This window comes from Hemicordylus capensis, chromosome 2 (genome assembly GCF_027244095.1).
Source record: "Hemicordylus capensis ecotype Gifberg chromosome 2, rHemCap1.1.pri, whole genome shotgun sequence".
NCBI lineage: Eukaryota > Metazoa > Chordata > Lepidosauria > Squamata > Cordylidae > Hemicordylus > Hemicordylus capensis.
Window position 1 is genome coordinate 358,839,215 of NC_069658.1, and position 22,705 is coordinate 358,861,919.

At 42.5% G+C, this 22,705-nt stretch overlaps 2 protein-coding genes across 5 annotated transcripts in view; one reads left to right on the top strand and one right to left on the bottom strand.

The window, feature by feature from the left end:
- The window catches only part of LARS1 (leucyl-tRNA synthetase 1), an 80,899-nt gene extending 74,676 nt beyond the window's left edge, over nucleotides 1–6,223 (bottom strand). The window contains exons 1-2 of the mRNA XM_053297446.1: nucleotides 5,980–6,223; nucleotides 1,516–1,634 (exon numbers count right to left, since the gene is read on the bottom strand). Coding sequence (XP_053153421.1) covers nucleotides 1,516–1,634; nucleotides 5,980–5,985 — 125 coding nt within the window. The 5' untranslated portion in view covers nucleotides 5,986–6,223. The remainder of the gene's footprint in view (nucleotides 1–1,515; nucleotides 1,635–5,979) is intronic.
- Nucleotides 6,224–12,153: 5,930 nt separating this feature from the next.
- The window catches only part of RBM27 (RNA binding motif protein 27), an 80,378-nt gene continuing 69,826 nt past the window's right edge, over nucleotides 12,154–22,705 (top strand). For 2 of the 4 annotated variants that reach the window (XM_053298490.1, XM_053298491.1), the window contains exons 1-2: nucleotides 12,154–12,438; nucleotides 21,654–21,772. In XM_053298490.1, coding sequence (XP_053154465.1) covers nucleotides 12,380–12,438; nucleotides 21,654–21,772 — 178 coding nt within the window. In that variant the 5' untranslated portion in view covers nucleotides 12,154–12,379. Of the gene's footprint in view, nucleotides 12,439–12,460; nucleotides 12,540–20,365; nucleotides 20,407–21,653; nucleotides 21,773–22,705 lie in introns of those variants that run through there. The other 2 variants (XM_053298494.1, XM_053298492.1) reach the window with 2 other exon arrangements.

A 22,705-nucleotide genomic window follows, 5' to 3' on the forward strand; every position in this document is an offset into this window, starting at 1 on the left:
AGTGCATTTAATTGCCACAGTATGTTTTTGATCCTCCTCTATTACACAATTCAAGCATGTCACTTAACTTCCAATTCACAGTTTTTCACATGATCCAGTGATGTGCATTACCCTCAAGGGAAGCTGAATCTGACTGCTAATTGTCCCTGGTTCATTTCTAATAAATTATGTCAAATACACCACACACAAGCTTTTCCAATACAACCTACAATAGTGAACTATTTGCATAGTTTACAAGGACATCCAGAGTTTGAGATTTATTTCCTTATTCCCCCGAAATATTCTGGTCTACTTTGATCTTATCTTTTCCCCTTCCAACTATCATACTAAAGCATGAGGACAATCTATAAAAACATGACAATTATCTTAAATATTTATTTAATAAGGATTCATTAGTTATGGACTGAAAAATGTGGCTGCTCTGGCATTGGCCTTAAATGATTTAAGTGTACAAAACTGTTTTCTGAAGAGAACATCAAGCTATACCTATGCTAAACTGTTATTTCAACTTACTTTAAAACAGGATCCGATTCAGATGATCTCCTAAAACCTTCAAGTAGGATGAAACCCAACTCCTGGTTCTACAGCCAACTAGCATTTTTACTATACTGAGCATTTTACCATCCAAATTACTTCATAAAGGGGTGTAACCATTAGGTATGTTTCTCACTCAGATGCTACAAATAGTTCTAAATATTAATCTAAGACCTTTTGAGGGAAACATCATGAAAGCTAAGTCTAACAGAATTATACATGTCCCATGTTTTTAAAAATTGCAGGTCTCTGAAAACCAGTTTTTAAAAAATCTTCCCTAGGTTGGCTTTGCTCATTGAGCTAACATCATTGTCCTGTCATGCAGGACCAGCTGTTTTCCAATTCCAAACTATTTCAGAAGGACATACTCTCCCAGATAAAGAGATCTCAGATGCCAAAACTCATAAATCACCATAGCAACTTCTGTAGGCAAACTTCAAGGGCCAAGAAAGAGAGGCACAATCCAGAATACAACTTGCCAGTACCACAGAAATAACTCTGATTTGGCATTTCCATTGCTCCGTCTGCCTAGATGATCTCTTATATCAGACTTGTCCCCATAATTGGTTTGTCTGTCATCTGGATTGTATGTGGACAGTGGACTTACTTCTTCTAGTGGAGCTTTAATCTTTCAAGCCAGATCCTACTCAGTGTCTAGCAAGGGAAACCTGTACTTGGTTTCTACAATAAGTAAAGGCTTCTGACTTACTGGCAGTTCATTCTGCACATCCATAATAGCCTTTATAAGCATATGTTACATTCACAGAATTAAATACAAAAGTTATAAAGTATATGCCTAATCCAAAATGAAACTGCCTTCCTCCTGGCTTCAACAGTTTAAGTCACAAACTTAAATATAGATGCATCTTAAATACAGTGAATTTATACAACTAAAATTATCCAAAGCCACAGTATTTTGCGCACACGACCAATCCCACACCTCTCACAAGCTCCTGCTAGCTCTGGAAAAAGTAGTCCCACCTTTTGTGGCTTGCAGCATCTGTTGCATTAATCTCAAATGCCTTCTCATTCTCCCACTTCTGCTGGATTTCCTTTTCGATCTTCTTCAAGAAGTCTACTTTAGCCGTACCTTTCCGTTCCTTCAGAAACACATGTAAAAAATCTTTAACAAGATTGGCTTTAAACGTCCATAAGTGTAAATAGAGAAGTTTTCTGAACCCTACCACTAATAGAAACGGTAAGACCCAATACACACTGCCAACAGGAACTCTAGTGGATTCATCAAAGCAAAGCATAAGTGTTTCTTATGTACGGTTCAAGGCCACTGGCTAAATGAAGAATATGAGCACTTTCAAGAAACATTTAGCACGTATACTCTCCTTTTGATATGAGTTCAGATCTTGGTAATTTTGCTGCGATTATGCAATCTGAAAGGAGAAGGCCTGCTAGTTTAATAACTTGTGCATTTGTTGCTGCCAGAATTTAAATGTCTCAATCTATTGTTGGCTCACTAGTTAGATGTTGAAGCCCTAATTTCAGATGGATAGACCAGAATCAATTATCTGAACAGGTGACAAGCAAAATTATGCAAAATGGCACATTTGCTCAATTACAACATGCTACACTATACATTTTTATTTTGAATGGCAGGAGAGGGTTTCAACATCATTTATAATTCTGTTTTGAGCTTAAAGAACTGTGGCTAAAATCCAGACTAAATTACTCACGAGCAGTCATTACTAACTTGTCCCAACTAATTACTAACTTAACTTCAGGGGGAGTACTCATGAATAATTTAGTCTTGATGTTAGTCAGTGACAAATAGAAGTTTTGTTTCTCAGTATTTGCATTAGCAATTCAAGCTATTGGATATCATGTCAGATACCATGTGCCTTGCTACACTGTAACATGCAAATTCCATGGTTCTCTTGCCTAAACAGTCTGATGACTTGTTCGGATAATGGGCAAGTACATATGCATGACTGCATAGAGTATTAAATATGATGATAGGCCTACACCGATGAACATTTGTGCCCAGTTACTGCTGTGTGCAACATTCTGCATAGGCACTATTAAGGCCTCATTATAATTATAGAAATCATGTTTTTAGAGGATAAAGTATCTTATCTAAGCATTTGCTTACAGCTAACTGACCTACCCTCCTCGGTTAGGCAGGATTACACCTCTAGAATGTTGGGCTGAGACCATTACATTTACCATTTCATTAATGAAAATCCATAAAACTCTTATACATTTTCTTTTAAGTTGCCATTTGCAAACAGGCAAAACAAACGTCTGACACCAAACAATAATATGACCAAAAAAAACCCCGCAAAACCACCACTGTTCAGAACTAGCAAGATATTACAATGGTTGATGTTTGTGTCTACAAAGAGAGACTATTTATCATAAGGACCTCTACAGAGTTCTAATGCAGTTCTGCATACTCTGTGACAGACACATACTGCACCTCCCTGTGGGAATCACACAGTTTCAGGAATGGAAGGCAGCTTTTGTCTTCATCACAGAACAGTGCTCCAAGCACATTTTGGCTTCACTCCCCTCCTTCGGAGAAATGAATGTTATTTACTTAACATGGGAGAAAACAATAGGGTGCATGTGGGAACAGCATTGAGGAAGGAACAAGGTCTGTCCTCTTGATTTCGTTCATCAGTCTGAAATTGTGCCCCTGTTCAAACACTTAGAGTTCAGAGCTTTTATTTTATTTTGCTTAAAGCAAAATGCTAAACTGAAAGGATTTTCTCTTGAGAATAGATATCACTTAAGCAATTAAAGTAATGCCACCGCAAAGTACCATTTCTGTAAAGAAATGTTTTAAATGCTTGGACACTTTTATTTGAAGTTACAGGGAGAAATGTTATTAACTCCAAAAAGCTCATCATCACAAAAACAGTCTGCAATACTTGAACTGGAGATTTTGTTTAATCTAAGCTGACTTCACTAGTCACAAACATACCAATTACATTTAGCCATCTGGATGATGCCTTTAATTTAATAACTGAGATGTTATGCAAGTCCAGGAACAATCTGACAGTTCTTCCTGATTAGTGAAGCATGCAACTTTCTATTCCAGTCTGTCATTTTTCTGGCTAATGAAGCAAGGGCAGAATGGGAGAAGTGTTGCATTCACCAGCAACACTCAGACTGACCATATTTGACAGCAGACTACAAAGATGATGAACCAGGAAAGAACTGTATTTCCAGTTTGTCACTGTCACTTCATACATCATTCAAAAGCAATACAAATCTTCTAAAGGTAATGATCAAAGCCGGGCCTTGAAGTAACATGGGAACTCTTGAGTCTTCATGGTGGATACCGTATGACAACTCAAATTACTTCTCAGGGAAAGATTCCCCAGGGTCAAAGGCTTGATTTTAGTTTTAAACAAGGCAGCTTATATTTTAAAGGAAAGCTCCTTCAGGTTAGCTCACCACTCTTTGTGGATTTATGGTGCCCCACAAATGAAGCTATTATAGAATGGTGATAGCAGCTGACAATAATAGAATCATTTCCATACAAGACATCATGGCAATAAATAAATGCATCATGGCATAGTAATAAATGCCACCTACCTTTAGACAAAACTGTGGTGACAAATTATGACTGCATTTGCATGTAACTGGAGGTCCCTTCACCTCTAGTTTCAAAACCTGCACATCCGAATGCGGGCAACTACAATTTCCACAAAAAATGGACCCATGGTTTCCCTCCCCAGACAGAAAAATTGTACCTTCATTTTGTAGTGAAGACTGCCATCTGGACCTCCAATTCCATGGTGCCACTGTTATGTTTGAATACTGGCAGTCTGCCCATTTCCCAACCAGAACAGAGTGCTTCTCCCTCACTTAGCTGCTATTGGCTGTGCAGGCTGTCCTTCATGAAAGAAGGAAGCCTGCACAGCCAGTTCCCCCTCCTCTCTACAGTCAGCAAGACTGCAGAAGAGTTCACTGTTTTGTCCAAATGTAGACAGGAGAGCAGGGATGCAGAACTGTGGTTCCACTGGACCCACGGTTCTGCGTTACATCCAAAGGCAGCCTACAAATTATGAAGATTTGAAAGACACTCCACATTTTGACAGATTACACAGTAACTATCTTTTCCATGAAGAAAGAGTTTTAGAGTACAACCAGTTGCAGAGGATGGTAGAGCTCCTACCTTTTACCAATATAATTTCAGCATTTTTTATCACTGTATGACAAGCTACACTTGCTGTGGCTCCCTACGTTCATCTATGAGGATATTAAAAGCGCAGGGACGCCATTCTTTATATCTTGAGATCCTAGCTTCAGGGCTAAGCAAGAACATCCATCTGAAGAGACAGAATCTGGCCTCAAAAGCTTAAGCCACACTAAATGTGTTGCGATGCCACAAGACTCCTTGTTGCTTTTGCTGCATCAGACTAAAACAGCTACCTTTTGGAACAGTAGGTTGATCCGACACACAAAAGACAAGGCTTATGTGCCTTTCATAGTTGTGAAGAAGAGGAAATGTTCACAGGTGCAACTTCTCTCATCCTGAATATAACACTTAAATCTCCCTGTTAGACAAACAGCTGACAAGAGCACTTCCCTCTGCAGCAGATCACCCCAGTTTCATGACTGAAGCAGCACATGCAATGAGGTTTGCCATCTGCTAGACACCAACATACTGTCCTCTGCAGACTACTGGTCCATAGGTTGTTTAGTTGTACAGCCTTTGGCAAATCCCATGTCCTAGGGGTGACCAGAGGCAGAGTCTTATTCCTTGAATGAGGTGAAGTTTTCCTCATCTCAGCATGACAATTTACATCTGTCATACAGAAACCCCACTCTCCTCTTGTCTCTAGACACTTTTGTTCCTTGTGATGAAATGTTCCTTCTTTTCTGACTCATTTCTAGGCACTGACAGTGAAGGAGAGGACCTAGCAGCGGAAAAACTGGGAAGTAATCAGATGCGTCCAATCTCCAGGAGAAGCAAGGAGAAACAGCTGAACGAAAACTTCAGAGATTTGTTTTTATAAATGTAGACAATATTAGCTGGATCAATGGTCTGACTCCTGTCCCCACAATTCCTTGATTCTAGCTCAGTCCAATGATTCCCAGAAACAAATTCTTTCAGATCACTGTCTGTCTGAAGCAAGCATGCGACATGCTGTTTCGTATGACGCTCCTTGCGATTTGACATGAAAGCGGACGAGGGAGGGTTGAACAACTCCTGATGGGCTCTAACGACCAAAGACCCACTATCATGAATGGAGCTGCGGTGTGCCTTGACGTGCAGCAGCAGCACCACGGAGCCTGAGCGTGGAGAGATCTGCCGTCTGCACCCCCCCCCGTTCCTCCCTCTCCGTTTCCCTCCCACAAAGAAACATGTTGGGGGGGGGCGTTTCCTGGTCCCAACTCAAAACCCAGCCAGCCCCGTGTCAGACCACCCGAGGCCAACACCCGATGAGGAAAGTCCTCATGGCCCGTCTTCATAGTCACCGTCATCGCGCCGTGCCACTCGGGGCTTCTTCCCCCAACAGCTGCTCTCCTCCCCTCCGCTGCCTCCTCTCACTCCCTCCACGCCGCCGGCGCCCACAATGCAACGAGACTGAGCGCAACCCGTTTCCGTCGCAAAGGCTACTGGGAGGCAGGAGTTCGCTGTTCTCTAGTCGGCGCCAAGGCGCATTGACAGGCTACCGAACTACAACTCCCTGGAAACAGCGCTTCCCCATCGCCGCCATGTAGGTCTTCAAAAGCGTTCCTGGGACGGAGTACTACACTTCCCATAATGCTCAGGGAAGAGCCCAGAGATGATGGGGGCGAGTCCCCAAGTTTGATCTTCTTTACTATGGCTTGAGCACCGGGGGCCAAGGGAGGGCGCTACAGCTGTTTCTTCGTTGTGCTTTTCTCTATGAAGAACTGAGTCTTGGAATAGACTTGAGTGCTACTAGAGGGCCTTTGTTTTCCAGAGCGGGTTTAGCGATGGGGTTTTTCAGTTTTATTCTGGCTTCTTGTAACCGACTGCTGCAGCTGCTGTGGCAATTTATGGCACGTGCATATTTTCAAGAATCACTTGGATTTATTATTTATTTTTTCAGTATTGTTTCACCATAACCAAAAAACCCCACCATGCACTACCATACAGGTAGTTGTTGCTATAATTTTAATCTAAAGAATAAGCATTAGTACAGTCTAGATTAATGCATTTTAAAACAAAAATAAAAACTGGACCACTTTCTGTTTGGTAAAACCATATGCAGGTTTTCAGAGTTGCACTGTACTCCAAATAAGGCAGAATGAACAATATGCTGTCACTGTTATTAAAAACACAAGCCATCTTCAAAATCACATATCAACAAATGAAGAAAGTAGACAAGAGGATCAAAATGTGGGTATTTGTAAAGAATTCATCTATTCACCCATAATGCCACTTTCCACATAGTTCTCACAAGCATGAAAAATCTTAGTTAGATTTTTAAAAGACTTGGTAGAAATTGACACAGCATATTAAAGTTTGTGCATCTTAAAATGTATTTCTGCAGTCAGAAATACAGTTGCTTTTTTGACCTGCAGAACTCTCTGAGATTTATTTCTGCACAGGATTAGGCAGCATCATTCCCAGACTTCATAGTAGATCAAAGTAGATTTATGGAGGAATATCCATCTTATCTACTTTCCTGTGCATTACTCTCAGAAGGTCTGAGAGACTGGAATCAGCTGCACATTTTTCAAACTTCTATCCAACTTCCTATGTTCCTATGTTTGTTCCTATAATACCAGAATATCAATTGATCTTTATCAATCTGAAAACAAAAACTTATACATACCAGTCTATTAAAAAGCAGTGCAGTCTGTATACAGCTGTGAGATTTATGATCATTTGAGTTCCCATTCTGCGGCCTAAATTGAAACTAATGAAGGCTTGGTTAAGTTTTTCGCAGTATGTCCATATTAACATTTTAGAAATTAGTCACAATTCAAACTGAATGTCCTAAACTAAATCAATGTTCCTGTTTAAAAAAAGTAACAACAATGGGCAGGATCCAGACTAGGTTAGTTATGACAAAGTCCCATTGAAATTAATAGGATGTGGGACCGGGTTAGTAGTAAATCTGTCCCATTTATTTCAATAGTGCTTAAACATGTAACTTGATCCCGCCCAATGGAAGTTGAAATTAACATTCACAATGCAATGGTCTATACTTATATTAACTAATTAAAACATGTATATAATTATTTGAGGCCTATACATTTCAAAATGTTGAAATGTGCTGACATCCCTTGATATCTTTCTATTACTGAAATGCAGGCTTTAACAAAGAGTATATGCTAGGCCCATGATGAGCCTTTGTCAAAGCCTGATTTCAATTATGCAAATATTTTATTTATTTATTTATTTATTTATTTTAAAATTATAGACCACCATTCAGTGAAACTATCAGGACAGCAACAGAAATAAAAAATTAAAATACTATCTATAAAAATACAATTAGATGAAACGTAATACATAAAATGAAGCCACTGCAAATTCTAAACATTCAGCAGAACAGATAAAACCAAGGTTTAAACCAGTTTACGTGACATGCTGGAATGCCAAGACAAATAACAATATCTTTACCTGATGTCTGGAGAGGAGAGCTGGTCTTGTGGTAGCAAGCATGACGCCCCCTTAGCTAAGCAGGGTCCACCCTGGTTGCATTTGAATGGGAGACTAGAAGTGTGAGCACTGCAAGATATTCCCCTCAGGGGATGGAGCCACTCTGGGAAGAGCAGAAGGTTCCAAGTTCCCTCCCTGGCAGCATCTCCAAGATAGGGCTGAGAGAGATTCCTGCCTGCAACCTTGGAGAAGCCACTGCCAGTCTGTGAAGACAATACTGAGCTAGAGATAGACCAATGGTCTGACTCAGTATATGGCAGCTTCCTACAGGTGAAACTCGGAAAATTAGAATATTGTGCAAAAGTCCATTAATTTCAGTAATGCAAATTAAAAGGTGAAACTGATATATGAGACAGACGCATTACATGCAAAGCGAGATAAGTCAAGCCTTAATTTGTTATAATTGTGATGATCATGGCGTACAGCTCATGAAAACCCCAAATCCACAATCTCAGAAAATTAGAATATTACACGGAACCAAGAAGACAAGGATTGTAGAATAGAACAATATCGGACCTCTGAAAAGTATAAGCATGCATATGTATTCAGTACTTGGTTTGGGCCCCTTTTGCAGCAATTACTGCCTCAATGCGGCGTGGCATGGATGCTATCAGCCTGTGGCACTGATGAGGTATTATGGAAGACCAGGATGCTTCATTAGCACCCTTCAGCTCTTCTGCATTGTTTGGTCTCATGTCTCTCATCCTTCTCTTGGCAATGCCCCATAGATTCTCTATGGGGTCAGGTCAGGCGAGTTTGCTGGCCAATCAAGCACAGTACACTGTATACTTTTCAGAGGTCCGATATTGTTCTATTCTACAATCCTTGTCTTCTTGGTTCCATGTAATATTCTAATTTTCTGAGATTGTGGATTTGGGGTTTTCATGAGCTGTACGCCATGATCATCACAATTATAACAAATTAAGGCTTTACTTATCTCGCTTTGCATGTAATGTGTCTGTCTCATATATCAGTTTCACCTTTTAATTTGCATTACTGAAATTAATGGACTTTTGCACGATATTCTAATTTTCCAAGTTTCACCTGTATGTTCCTATGTTTGTTCCTATAATACCAGAATATCAAGACCTAGCAGGAAACTTCAACATTATGGTTTTGTAATGACCCAAATCACTGGTTCAGTTTGCAGTGTATTCATTTATAATTACTCCAGATTCACAGTAGAAACCTGGAGCATATTTAAGAACATAAGAACAGCCCTACTGGATCAGGCCCACGGCCATCTAGTCCAGCATTCTGTTTCACACAGTGGCCCACCAGATGCTGCTGGAAGCCACAGGCAGGAGTTGAGGGCATGCCCTCTCTCCTGCTGTTACTCCCCTGCAACTAGTATTCAGAGGCATCCTGCCACCGAAGCTGGAGGTAGTGTATAGCCCTCCTACTATTTAAAAGCACTGATGAATCATGTTACATAAATACTAATAATAAAACAAACAAGTTGCATTCCAGATTATTTATGCTTCTGTTTTTGAGCCAAGTGAATCCATTACACTTAAGGACACAAGTTTTAATACATCAAATAGTAGTGGTTAGAGTGCTGGACTAGGACCAGGGAGACCCGAGTTCAAATCCCCATTCAGCTATGAAACTAGCTGGGTGACTCTGGGCCAGTCACTTCTCTCTCAGCCTAACCTACTTCACAGGGTTGTTGTAAAAGAGAAACTCAAGTATGTAGCACACTGCTCTGGGCTCCTTGGAGGAAGAGCAGGCTATAAATGTAGTGATGATGATGATGATGGAACTAATGTTTTATTAGTGGCCCACCTGATGCTGCTGGAAGCCACAGGCAGGAGTTGAGGGCATGCCCTCTCTCCTGCTGTTACTCCCCAGCAACTAGTATTCAGAGGCAATGTTTTATTATTTAAGATATTTGTACACCTTTTCAACAAAAGGGTTCTCAAAGTGTTTACATAACAAAAGGAATGAGAAAATGGCTTCCAATCCTATCCAAAAGGACTAAGAAGCGCAATGGTATGCTGAATTGAATAGGGACAGTTGATCTTGTCCTGCTAAATATGAGAGCCACTATTTTTTTTTTAAAAAAAAATGCCTCTTTGCCCAGTTAGTAATACTCTTAATTATATCATAAAACCTCCAAAAATATCTGATAGCCATTATTCAAAATTGTGAGTAGAACATGCTTAATCACATAACAAATATAATCACAAAGCCACAATCTAATACCTTTATTAGGACCAACCAACATGACATAAAATCTTGAGCAACTAGGTAATATTTTGTGTCATTTGGGTTGGTCCTAATAAAGGTATATCAGCTGTGGTGGCGCAGCAGGGAAGCAGCTTGCCTAGAGTGCAAGAGGCTGTTACTTCAAATCCCCACTGATGTGCTTCCCAGACTGCCTAGTAAATACATTTGTAGTCACCTATATTGGGCAGCAAAGATATAGGGAGGTGCTGAAAGGCATCATCTCATACTGCATGGCAGGAGACAATGGTAAACCCCTCCTGTATTCTATGAAGAAAATCACATGGATAGACAAATCTATGTGATCACTAGGAGTCAACATCGACTCTATGGCACAATAAAGGTATAATTAGATTGAGGCTTATGGATTGTTTTCTGATGGACCAACGTGCTATCTACGTATCAATGATATAATGCCTATTGCTAGTGCATTACCTTGTCATTAGATAATTTCAAGTTGGCTATCTTTCACATAAATTGACTGGATTTACGTACTGTTGCCCATATAAATCTATGTACCTTTGTCTCACATTCTGAATTATTATTTTTAATTACAGTTTTAAGCTCTTGTCCATAAATTCTCATGTGTTCCATAACGTTTTGTTAAACAAGGTTGGTGTATGTAAAGTTACAACGTGTTTTTGCTTGGTTTAAAACCCATATTCTTCAGATATGCCTATGTAGTGCTGTGCATCCAGTTTTCACTATGCCCAGGGGCATTAAGGCAATCTGATAATATGGTGTGTCTGGATATGTAAGAGAAACAAACACTCCACTCTTACACTGGTAGAATGTCAACCAAACTAAGTTCAATAGATAAGGGAAGGGAAGTCAATTCAAATTCAATCGATTTCAACTGAATTTCCAAGGAAGTTTTTATAGAATTTGCACCTCTTCAACTTTATCCTGTTTGCAGCTGTTCTTAACAACTCTAACTTATTTCTCACAAAGTGGGCAATACATATTGTAAGAATTGTACTATTCCAGGTAAGATTGCTTATATTTAAAGTTCCAGCTTTAATTATGTACAGAGATAACACTGAGAACAAAGTCAGAACTAACATTACAAGCCTACCTCTACATGAGAGATGAACAATTTCATTAGGTAACTTTCTAGTCAGGAAAAGAAAAAGGTATTGTATAGGACAATCCTAAGCACATTCACTCAGGAGCAAGTCCCACTGCAAATAACAGGGGACTTCATAGGGTGTACATACCCTTAACAGTTCAATTCAACATATTGCAGCCCGATCTTATGCATCTTTTTACTCAGTGGCCTTATGTCAAAGTGTGAAGCCTTAATTATGTTTCTCTGCTTCACAGGCAATCTTGCACTTGCTGCAAATAATGGGAACTTCTCTTTCCATGTTTTGGAAATAAATCACGTGTCAGACATAGGAGGAATTCAATTCTACGTTAGAGTGCAGTCCTATACACCCTTGCTACAGAGTGTGAGGTTCCACAGCGCTGTGGGGAACTGCACTTTGCATGTGCTCAGAGATACTCTGTTCTTCACTATTACTTTACACACTCCCAAACCCAACACAGCAAAGCCTGGCTTAAGACAGGGCCTGGTTGTTCTCCCCTCCTCCTCCTCTGTGGGAAAGACGTCGTCGACCCTTCAATGTTTTTTCTCTTCCCCGTCATTTTGACTGGTGCACCACAAGGATTTCACGCATGCTGACTCGACCTAACCTGCTGCGGCCTTTCACCACTGACCCCCGCCCCCGACTCTCCGTAGCTTGCGATTGGCTGGCTTGCCAGGGAGTCCTGTTGCGCGATTGGTTCCGCTGCGAGACCGGGTGTCCGCCCCCCTCTCCGGCACCCAGCAGGTTCGGTTGCGCTCTCGGTTAGCTAGTTCCTGGTCTGATTCTAGGCCTTGACTAGGAGACGGGAGGGGAGAGTTGTCGCTGCTGAAGAGTAACTGTTCGGTGGGAGGTGGACGGGCACGGTCTAGGCGCGGGGCTATGCTGCCCGGAGCGTAGCTGCAGGACCACCGTTGCCGCCATCACCATCATGATCATAGAGAACGTGGACGCGCTCAAGTCCTGGCTGGCCAAGTTACTGGAGCCAATGTGAGTAGCGCTGCGGGGTGGGGGGCGGTGAGGGGGAGAAGAGAGAGGGAAAAGGGGTGGCGGAGGCGGCGGCGGGATACGACACCCCCACGCGCGATGAGGTGACGGGGCAAGAGGGAATGCCGAGCCCAGAAAGGGCGCGGGAGGCGGGGAGAGTTGGGCACCGAGCGGGGGAGAGTCGGGCGTTTTTGTGAAGGGGTCATTGGGGTAGATCTGTGGGTGGGGGCGGGGCGAGGTGGGGGGAGGAAGGGAGAGAGTCCCTGAAGACTTGCTGCCCATGGTGGGTAGGGTCTATATGTGTGTGTGTGTGTGAGAGAGAGAGAGAGAGAGCGTGTGTGAAAGGCTGCTCTGGTGTGCAGGGACTGCCAGGACTGTGGCTTGGTACAAGCCTTACAGAGGAAGGTTGAAAGGGGCTGCGAAAATGAGTGTGTGTGGATGGTATGCGGAGACACGTGAGCAAAGGAGGGCGAAGAGAGAGAGTGTGTTGGGGTGCGCAGGCTAGGCTTACAATTAGTTTCTGTAGTGGATGCTGGGGTTTGTTTGTTTCTGTACTTGTAATACTACAAAACTGTTCTAGTGACTACTTGTTTAATAACACATAACTACTGCCATATATCATTTGACAGAGAAGCCACTCTTCAAAGCTGCTGCCTGAAAATACAAATGTTCAGTGTTAGTCCAATTGTGTTGCACTGCAGGAACTCTACCACAGAGATTAAATGTTGCCTTGTCGCCTTCTCTCTTCAGTCCTCCATAATCTTTGAACTGGTGATGCTGAATGGGGTGTGCATTTAGAAGCGGTGAAGTGCTCTTGAAAGGGAAAAAGACCATCTATATTTGCAGGTCCAAACTTCAGGGTTATGGCAGGACTGATGCCAGGTATTTATGAATCCCTATGGAAGCCCTCTACCTGTGACTAGGATGGACTCCTAGTCAAGGTTGGAGTGCTCCCCAGAATCCCTTTTGGCAACACAGGAATTTAGGGGCATTCTCTCATTTGAGCAGACTCTTAAATCAGTTGAACCTCAGCAGGTATTCAGTCTTACCCAGTCAACAGTTCTGATTGTGTACAAGGTGGCGCATCTAAATCACTTTTGAATGATGGATTAAAAAGATGTTAAGTACCCTGTATTTTCTTTTCTGGCTTAGGAAGGAAAATTGAGGGATCAGATTTTTGCATGTATTTAGTATGGTCAGGCATATATTTATTTTATGGCTATGTTATTGTCATGCCTTGACACTAGTATATAAATATAATTGGATTGTCACTTAATCTTAGGTTTTCCTTAAACTGCCATTTAAATGTTCTAAGTGTACATTACTACATTAATGTTACAGTGGCAAGTGAGTAAAGATCCTAGAGAGAATACTTAAGTGGTCCTGACTCTGAAATTCATGCAGTTGGTCTTCCAATTGTCTCTTTATTATTACTACTACTACTACTACTATTATTATTATTATTATTATTAATTTGATTTCTATACCACCCTTCCAAAAATGGCTCAGGGCGGTTTACACAGAGAAATAATAAATAAATAAGATGTCTCCCTGTCCCCAAAGGGCTCACATTCTAAAAAAACTCACAAGATAGACACCAGCAACAGTCACTGGAGGTACTGTCCTGGGGGTCTTTAACCCTGAGGACCTAACTTAAGTCAGCTACTCAGTACTAAACTTTAGAGTGCCTATTTGAAGTGATTAAATAGATATCCCACTTGCCCTGAGGTAAGTTCTGAGTTTAGAGAACTGAATGCTGAATTGGACCAATAAGCTTCAGTATGCAAAAATGAGGTGACCTTCCGGAGGTAAAAGCAATCTTGAGTAATATTATGATATAAATAATCTATCAGCATTTCTATCCCATGTATTTTTCTGCCATATAGCAGTGTGGAGGATAAACATATAAATGTCTGCCATTCTTTACAGACATTTCAAATGCTAATTATTTAGTCTTCATATTTTTGTTGGCATCAATATGCATTTCCTATCCTACTTCTCCACAGTTCTAATTTTATTATTCAACAGTAAAATATTTTTATTTATTCAAGTTTGATACCATTTTCATAAGACATCCCAAGGCAGTTTACAAAAGTTAAAATACAATAAAATTCCATCAAAAAGACAAATAACGCATTAAAAAGACAAATAAAAGAAGGAAAGCTGAGAAACCTGATAGCCCTTTAATGGATAAATATCTGAACAAATAAAAAGGTCTTTAGTTTTTTAAAAGCAGCCACAAATGTCAAAGAGTGGACATTGATTGGGAAAGTACTGCACTCCAGAGCCTGTGGGCAACAACAGAGAAGGCCCTGTCCCCTTACACAACAACTTAGTCTCTCTCATCATTAGCACATGGAGCAAAGGCCCTTCTGCCAGCCTTTCTGGGAGGGCAGAAATGCATGGGGGCAGGTGGTCCTTTAGGTATCTCGGACCCAAACTATTAAGGACTTTAAAGGTAATAGCATGCACCTTGAATTTGATCCGGAAGCAAATTGGCAACCAATGCAATCCTTTCAAAATACATGTAATATGCTCCGAGTGAGCAGTTCCACTGAGAACGCTGGCAGCTGCGTTCTGCACCAATTGCAGTTTCTGAATATTCTTCAAGGGAAGCACTACTTAAAGTACATTGCAGTAATCCAACCACTATGTGACTAACCGTAGCCATATCTGCCTTTTCAAGAAAGCTGGCACACTAGCTGAAGCTGTGCAAAGGGACTCCTTGCCACTGTTTCCACCTGAGCATCCAAAAGCAGAGCTGGATCCAGCAACACCCCCAAACTGCACACTTTCTCACAACCTTCTCCAGGGCAGGTTGAATCATCCTATCCAGATTGGCTTTTCTACTGACCAGCAGCACCTCCAACTTGTCTGGATTTAATCTTGGTTTCCTAGCCCACATCCAACACAACAGTGCCTCCAGCCCCTCTGGTTCAGTACACCCACTGCTTCCCTAGGAACTGACATCTGAGAAAGGTAGAGCTGAGTGTCATCTGCACATTGATGACACTTCAGTCCAGTGTTCCCTCTAAGGTGTGCATGTGCTCACACGTTTTTTGATGTCTGCTCAATTAATTTTAGATCCCACTCAGGTTGAATCAGGAAGGTCCCACTCAGAATGCATGTTCGCACACACTGCCTTGCTACTGCCGCCCAGAACAAAACTCATTCTGCACACAGATGAAAAAAGTTAGAGAGAATACTGCTTCAGTCCAAACCTCCTAATGACCTTTCTCAGCAGTTTCATGTAGATGTTAAACATCATGGGGGAACGATATTGAGCCTTGGGGACTCCATAGGCCAGAGCCCAAGGAGTCAAACAGGTCCCCCAGCACCACCTTCTGGAAGCTCCCCCCCAAAAAGCATCAGAACCACTCCAATGCGCGCGCACACACACACACCCCGATCCCTATGCCTGAGAGGCAGTCCAGAAGGATACTGGGGTCAATGGTATTGAATGCTGCTGAGGGATCCAGAACTAACAGGGACAGACTCCCCCTATCTAGTTCCCAGAATAGGTCATCCACCAGGGGAATTTCAGTCCCAAACCCAAGGTGAAAGCCAGATTGAAAAGGGTCTAAATAATCCATATCATTCAAGACCCTTTGCAGATGCACAGACACCACACATGCTATCAACTTGTTCTAAAGGGAAGATTTGAAACAGGCCAATAGTTATCAAGGTTGGTGGAATCAAGTGAGGGCTTTTTTAATAGTGATCTTACCACCATCTCGCTTAATGAAGCATTAATAATTGGCTCCAGCCACCTACCTGTTCCTTCCCTGGCAGATTTTACTAGCCATGAAGGGCAAGGGTCCAGAGCTCATGCACACTGCCTAGGATCTTGTCCACTTCCTCAGACGGCACCTGAAAAGAATCCATCACAGTCGGACCAGACGGTTGCCAAGGCACATCTCTTGGAACTGCTAAATCCTGGAATCCAAATTGACACAGATACCCGTGACTTTATCTGCAAAGTGAGAAGAAAACTGGTCAGGCAGGCTGTTGATAGTTCTTCCCCATCATACAGGGGCCTGTGTGAAGCAGTGACTTCACCACGTGAAACAGTTCCACTGGACTATACTGGACAGATGCAGTGGAGGCGGAGAAAAAAGTTTCTTTGCCACCCCCACCGCCATGAAGTAGCCCAGGCCTGCACAACATAAGGCCCGGGGGCCGGATTCAGCCCACAGGGACTATTTTACTGGACACCCCCCCCCCCCCAGTATCCTGCAGCAACACAGGAGCTAGAAACTGCCTTATAGCACCATCCTATCCATGTTTTCTCGGAAATATGTTCCATGGTGTACCAGTGAGGCTTATTCCCATGTAAGCATGCCTAGGATTACAGCCTGAAAGCAACAACAATTTAGGGAGAGGAGAGGACTTGGCATTTGTTTGGGGCTGGTGTGCACTCCAGGGGCCCGACTGATTGAGCAGGGACAGGACCTATTTTCTGGCCACTATCTTTGGTTAAAACTATGAGTCCATTGATAGGGAGAATAGATCCACAAGTAACTAATAATATTTTTAATTTTAAAGTAATAATGTGCTAACAATTGACCTCGGCCCCTTCACGCCAAGCTGTGGATGGTTCTGGCCCACTAGGACATTTGAGTTGTGCAGCCCTGCTCCAGCCATTGTCCATATCGTTTCATCGCCTTAAGCTCCAAGGAGCATAACGGGCTCCTCCAAGCTGGAGAGGGCATTTAGGAGCGATAATGTAAATAGCCTCGGCTGTTTCCACGTTCCAGAGATTCACCACAGCCTTGATAGTCACCAGTTCTAGACACTGGAAACTCAGCGAGAGCTGTCTAGAAATCAAGCGGATCCATATGCCTTTGCAGGCAGACATTCTAATTGGTCTACCATCCCTGAAGTGGTTGGTGAAACTAAACCCCACCTGATGATGATCTACCCATGTTATATCAAACTCCCCTACCTGCAGATTATTTATTTCCTGGTTGGCAAAACCCAGATCCAGCATATGGTACCAGCACATGAGTAGGAACCAATATTATTTGAGATAGGCCCATGGTTGCCATGGCAGTCACAAAGTCCTGAGCCACTCCTACTGAGGGGCACTGGCATAGACATTGAAGTCTCCCAAGACAATAAACCTAGGGGAACCCAATGCCACCTCCGAGACCACCCTTGCCACCTCAGGCAGAGAGACTGAATTGCAGTGGAGTGGTTGGTACACCAACATTTTTTAGATAATAGCTGGGGAATTTCAAATTAAGTTTTCTGAATACTGAAAGCAAAAAATTGTTTACTGCTTGCCAATATATATAGTCATTCATGAATCTTTCAGAACAAACTGTTTTGTTTAGCAGTTTGGACTCTTCAGCAGCAATTGGACTAACCTTTCCAGTAGTTTGGTTTACACTTGTAGAGTCATAGTTCTGTGTTGTGGCTGTTTTTGAAATCTAGTTTATGATGCACATGTTAAGAAAGGTATTTCAACATATACATGCATCTTTTCAGTTTTGGTTTCAGAACTGAGTCATTAGTAAGTTTTTCCTTCCAAAATATGAGATTTTGAAAAACATAGTCTTTATAGAAAAAAGTGACGTAGCATTTTATGTGTCTTGAACATATAAAACTTACACTGTTTCAGACTATTGGTGCATCTTGTCCAATATTGTTTGATTTATCTGATAGGGGCTCTCCAGGGTCTTGAAGAAGAGCCTTTCCAAGGCCTGAGAGCTTTTTAGCTGAGAATGCCAAGAACTGAAACTCACACCTTCTGCATACACACCATGTTCTCTGCCAGTAAGATGTGACCCCACGCCACACAAACTGTTAAAATAGTGGTCTTCAGCCTTTCCATACCCAAGGCTTGCTTTTAACTCAAGTCTGAAACTTGGGACCTACCTCTTTAATCCTTTACCTACCCCACCTGTCTTCTCGTGCAACAAAAGATTGTAGGAAATATTGCCGTGAAAAAGCAGCTGCGCAGGTTGGGGGTGTTGCTGGACCCAGCTCTGAGCCTTGGAAGCTCAGGTGGAAGCGGTGGCCAGGAATGCCTTTGCACAGCTTGGGCTAGTGTGCTAGCTGCATCGCTTTCTCAAAAAGGCAGATCTGGCCACAGTTACCCATGCCTTAGTCACGTCACGACTAGATTACTGTAATGCGCTCACCTGGGGCTGCCCTTGAAGAATTTTGTTTTGTTATAAGCTGACCAGAGAACTTGCACTTTGGGTGGTATAAAAATGTGTTAAATAAATAAATAATACATGATTTTTGGAAACTGCAGCTAGTGCAAAATTCAGTAGCTAGGATTTTATCTGGAGCTGTCCACTGGGATCATATTAAGCCCATTTTGAAAGAGCTACATTGGCTGCCAATTTGTTTCCAGGTCCAATTGAAGGTGCTGGTTTTGACCTTTAAAGCCCTTAATGGTTTGGGTCCTGGATATCTGAGGGACTACCAGCTCCCAAGGGTTTCTGCCTTCTTGACAGGGTCTTTGGAGGGGGCTCTGCGCCATGTGCCGAGCTGTTGTTTACATGGGACAGGGCCTTCTCACTTATTGCCCCCAGACTTTAGAATGTTCTCCTGGTAGGCATCTGCTCCTCAGTCTCCATCACAGTTTTTAGAACGCACGTGAAACCATGGGTTTTTTGCACGCTTTTATATAAATATGTTTTGTTGCTGCTGCTCTATAGTTTATGGTCCTTTTGTGTGTTTGTGTTAAACTTTTAATTAGATTTGTATTTTTATAGTCCAAGTTCATATTTGTATTGTGTAATATTGTGTTAAATGTTTTGTAAACCACCTTAAGATTGTTTTAATGGAAGGCGGCATAAAAATTGAATGACAGAAGATTGTGGCACCCCTGGTGCAACACTTCTTAGGTCAGGACCACCAGTTGAAGATCAGTGCTTTAAAACATGAGTTACAAGCTTTATGTATCAACAGTTGCTATTCTGGTTTGCCTTCATGTTTCAGGATCCAAATTAATTTCAAGTGTGTGATGGAAACAGTTCTTTTTATGAACTTGCAAGAACTCCTTCCTGAAGGAGATGGCTAAGTGTTATGGTATGCTAAGGGATTGAGATTAGTCAGGAGACTTGTTAGTGTTTGAAAGATGCTTCTGAGAGAAATTATGATTGTTAAAAATACAGTATTTAAATACATTACTACTGTGGTAAAATAATAAACTTTAACCTAATAGAAACGGTTTCTTTGCTTAAGTCTTTTCCCTATTATTTGTTAAGATAGTTGAGGAGATAGGTAGGGGTCAGAGACTGCATCCAAATAGCAAATTTGGACAAATCAATGGGGCCTTCATCATCCTAATTTATAAACAAACAGAGTTTAGGATGTATGAAATACCATCCAGGGCTCTGTGTGTGTGTGTGTGTGGTGGGTGAATCCAATATCTGCAAACTCTTTTGGAGGCTGGCATTCTTTCTTCCTGTATCTGTTGGTAGCAATTTTAAACATTCTTAAGATGTTACATAATTTATTCAAAGTATTAAAATAACTGAGCAAATAAGAATAAAGGAAGATGGTTCATAAGAACCCCTCCCCACACACACCTCAGCAAGGAAAATCTGTTTTCCTATGACTTCTGAGCAGTGTTCTCTCTAATTTTTTGCATCTGTGTGTGGAAAGAATTTTGTTCAGGGCAACAGTATCAAGGCAGTGTGTGTGCACCTGCATTCAGAGTGGGGCCTTCCTGATTCAACCTGAGCAAGATTTAAAATTAACTGAGTGGACCTTAAAAAAAAAAAGTGTGAGCACGCACACACGCCTTAGAGGGAACACTGCTTCTGAGTGATAGATAATATGTATACTTAATTGTGCTGGTAAAGTGTCTACCACAGATTGGTTTTAACACCACACCATCTCAACCAGGGAACTAAGCCATTTGCAGTTCAGCTTCCATGAGGGAAGCAAAATCTGTCAGTTTGGCTGGTATTAAAACCTTGCACAGATGGGAAGGAAGAGGCTCCAAGAGAGGTAGGGAAGATGAGAGGAGTGGCTAAATGTGATTAACCAATATATTTGTGATGCATGTTTTGATAATGTACTGCTGAGATTCAGTGAGCTACTTTAGGCATGCTCAAAAGCTTGGGTGCACTGTAGAATATTTCACTTTCTTTTCTCCCCCCCCCCCAAATGGCATATCCCCATGCCAGGTCACAAAATGGTTTTTGAAGCCAATGAGTTAAGAAAAAAGAACTTCAGTGTGGCATAAGTGGAGACGAAGGCTTGAGCAGAAAGGCAGAGAGTGAGAATTAGGGAAAGAAGAGGACCTCTATAGAAATCTCACCACACTTAAGATGACATATGGCTGTATATTCTGAGAGGAGGAAGAGACAAGTGCTAGAGAGGTTAATCCAGAGACAGGATAGCAAAAAGGGTGTAGGGGAATAGAGAGTGGCCTGAAAAGCAGAGACCTAAAGAAAAAATTATTGTTGGAGACATGAAGGTGGAGAAAATAAGACTAGGACAAATCTTCACATGAGGCCTTATGACAGAAGGAGCTTTGTAGTATTTGCCAGGGCAGGCACAAAAGAGAACCAAGGGAACACAGGGTTGCTAGGTCAAGAGTGTAGATCCTGGGAAAGAAATTGTGCTAGGTATGACTTCTTCTGTCATTGCAGCATTTTGTAGAGATGTGCACGGAACCACAGAAGCGTGGTCCAGCACTGGGAGGAGTGTGTCTTTAAGGGGGGGCGGTAGTACTCCCCCCCCCGCCGCTCTTCCCCCTTTGGCGCTGGAGTTGCCAAAAATGTTCTTGGGGTGGCAGTGTTCCTCCCTGCTGCCCCTGCCCCTGTTGCTGTCTGTAAGGGTTAAACTAGAAAGAGCTGGCGGCACGCATGCGCCCTTCGCGGCGTGTGCTCTCGTCTCTGCTGCTGGCTCATGTGCGCTGTGTGGCACGCGCGCGCCAGCAGCAAAGACAAGCACGCGTGCCATGAAGGGCGCATGCGCACCGCCAGCTCTTAGTATGCCAATTTCTAAACATTTAATAAGGATGCTCCTGTTGATATCAGTTGGACACACATCTACTTGTGTGTCCAACTGATATCAACAGGAGCATCCTTATTAAATGTTTAGAAATTGGTATACTGTATTCCTGTATGGTAATTTGCCCTCACTAAAGATGACTTCTATGAAACTGTTTCAACTATATTTGTATCTTCTTTTTATTTCATTTAGAATGGTAAAACTAAGTTATGTGCTGATAACTAACTTTCCCTTAGATGTGACGCTGATCCCTCAGCCTTGGCTAACTATGTTGTGGCATTGGTCAAGAAAGATAAACCAGAGAAAGAGCTGAAAGCCTTTTGTGCTGATCAACTAGATGTCTTTCTCCAGAAAGGTACTGTTGTGTTTCTCTTTGTACTTTTAACAGCAACATTTTGTGAATATACATGATGATGGAATTCCTTAAGTTAGAAGATTAAACACACAACTGAATTGTAGCATGGCAAATGTATAAATACTCGCCCCTTCTTTACAGAATCATTATACTGTACTCGTGAAGAAACTAATTACACTGTAATAAAAGAACAGATTTTTCTTCACCATTTTTGACTTCTAGTACAATCATTAGAGAGAGGCATCTATAAATTGCCTGGGAAGCTGCAAAAAGTGCTATGGTACCTTGAGTAGTACAGTGGTCCCTCAACCTACGAACTACTCGACATCCGGTGTTTTCGAGTTACAAGTGACAAAAAAGACCGGAAGTAGTTGCCGGTTTAGATTCAGCTTACTCGACCTACGAATTTTTAGATGCGGTTTCCTCGACTTACGAATGTTTCCAGACTAGGGGTGTGTCCGAACCGGTCCGGCGGCCATTCTAAGGAATGGCCGAACTGCCGGACCGGTTCGGCCCTTGCTGGTTCGGGTCCGGGTGGGGGGTATAACTTTAAGGGCGGGAGGGCTTTCTTACCCCTCCCGCCTCTTTGCCCCCTCCAGCGCCCGTATTTGACTGAATAACGGGGCGCTGGAAACCAGCCGCCGCCCCCCAGCAGATTCACATACAAAGGTGCCCATACCCCTGCCGCCGCCGCCCACCCGCCCGCCCTCCCTCCCTCCCAGCTGCCTGCCCGGCTGAGTCCTTACCCAGCTGCAGGAGAAAACGAGAGGAGCTCCCGGACAGAGCTCCTCTCGTTAGAAAGGCCTGCTGCAGAATGAAGGCGCTTTGCGCGCGCGTGCCACAAAGGACGCCGGCGGCCCGGTCTACCCACCGGGAAAAGGCCGGGTAGACCAGGCCTCCGGCGATCGGAGGCCCAGTCTACCCGGCCTTTTC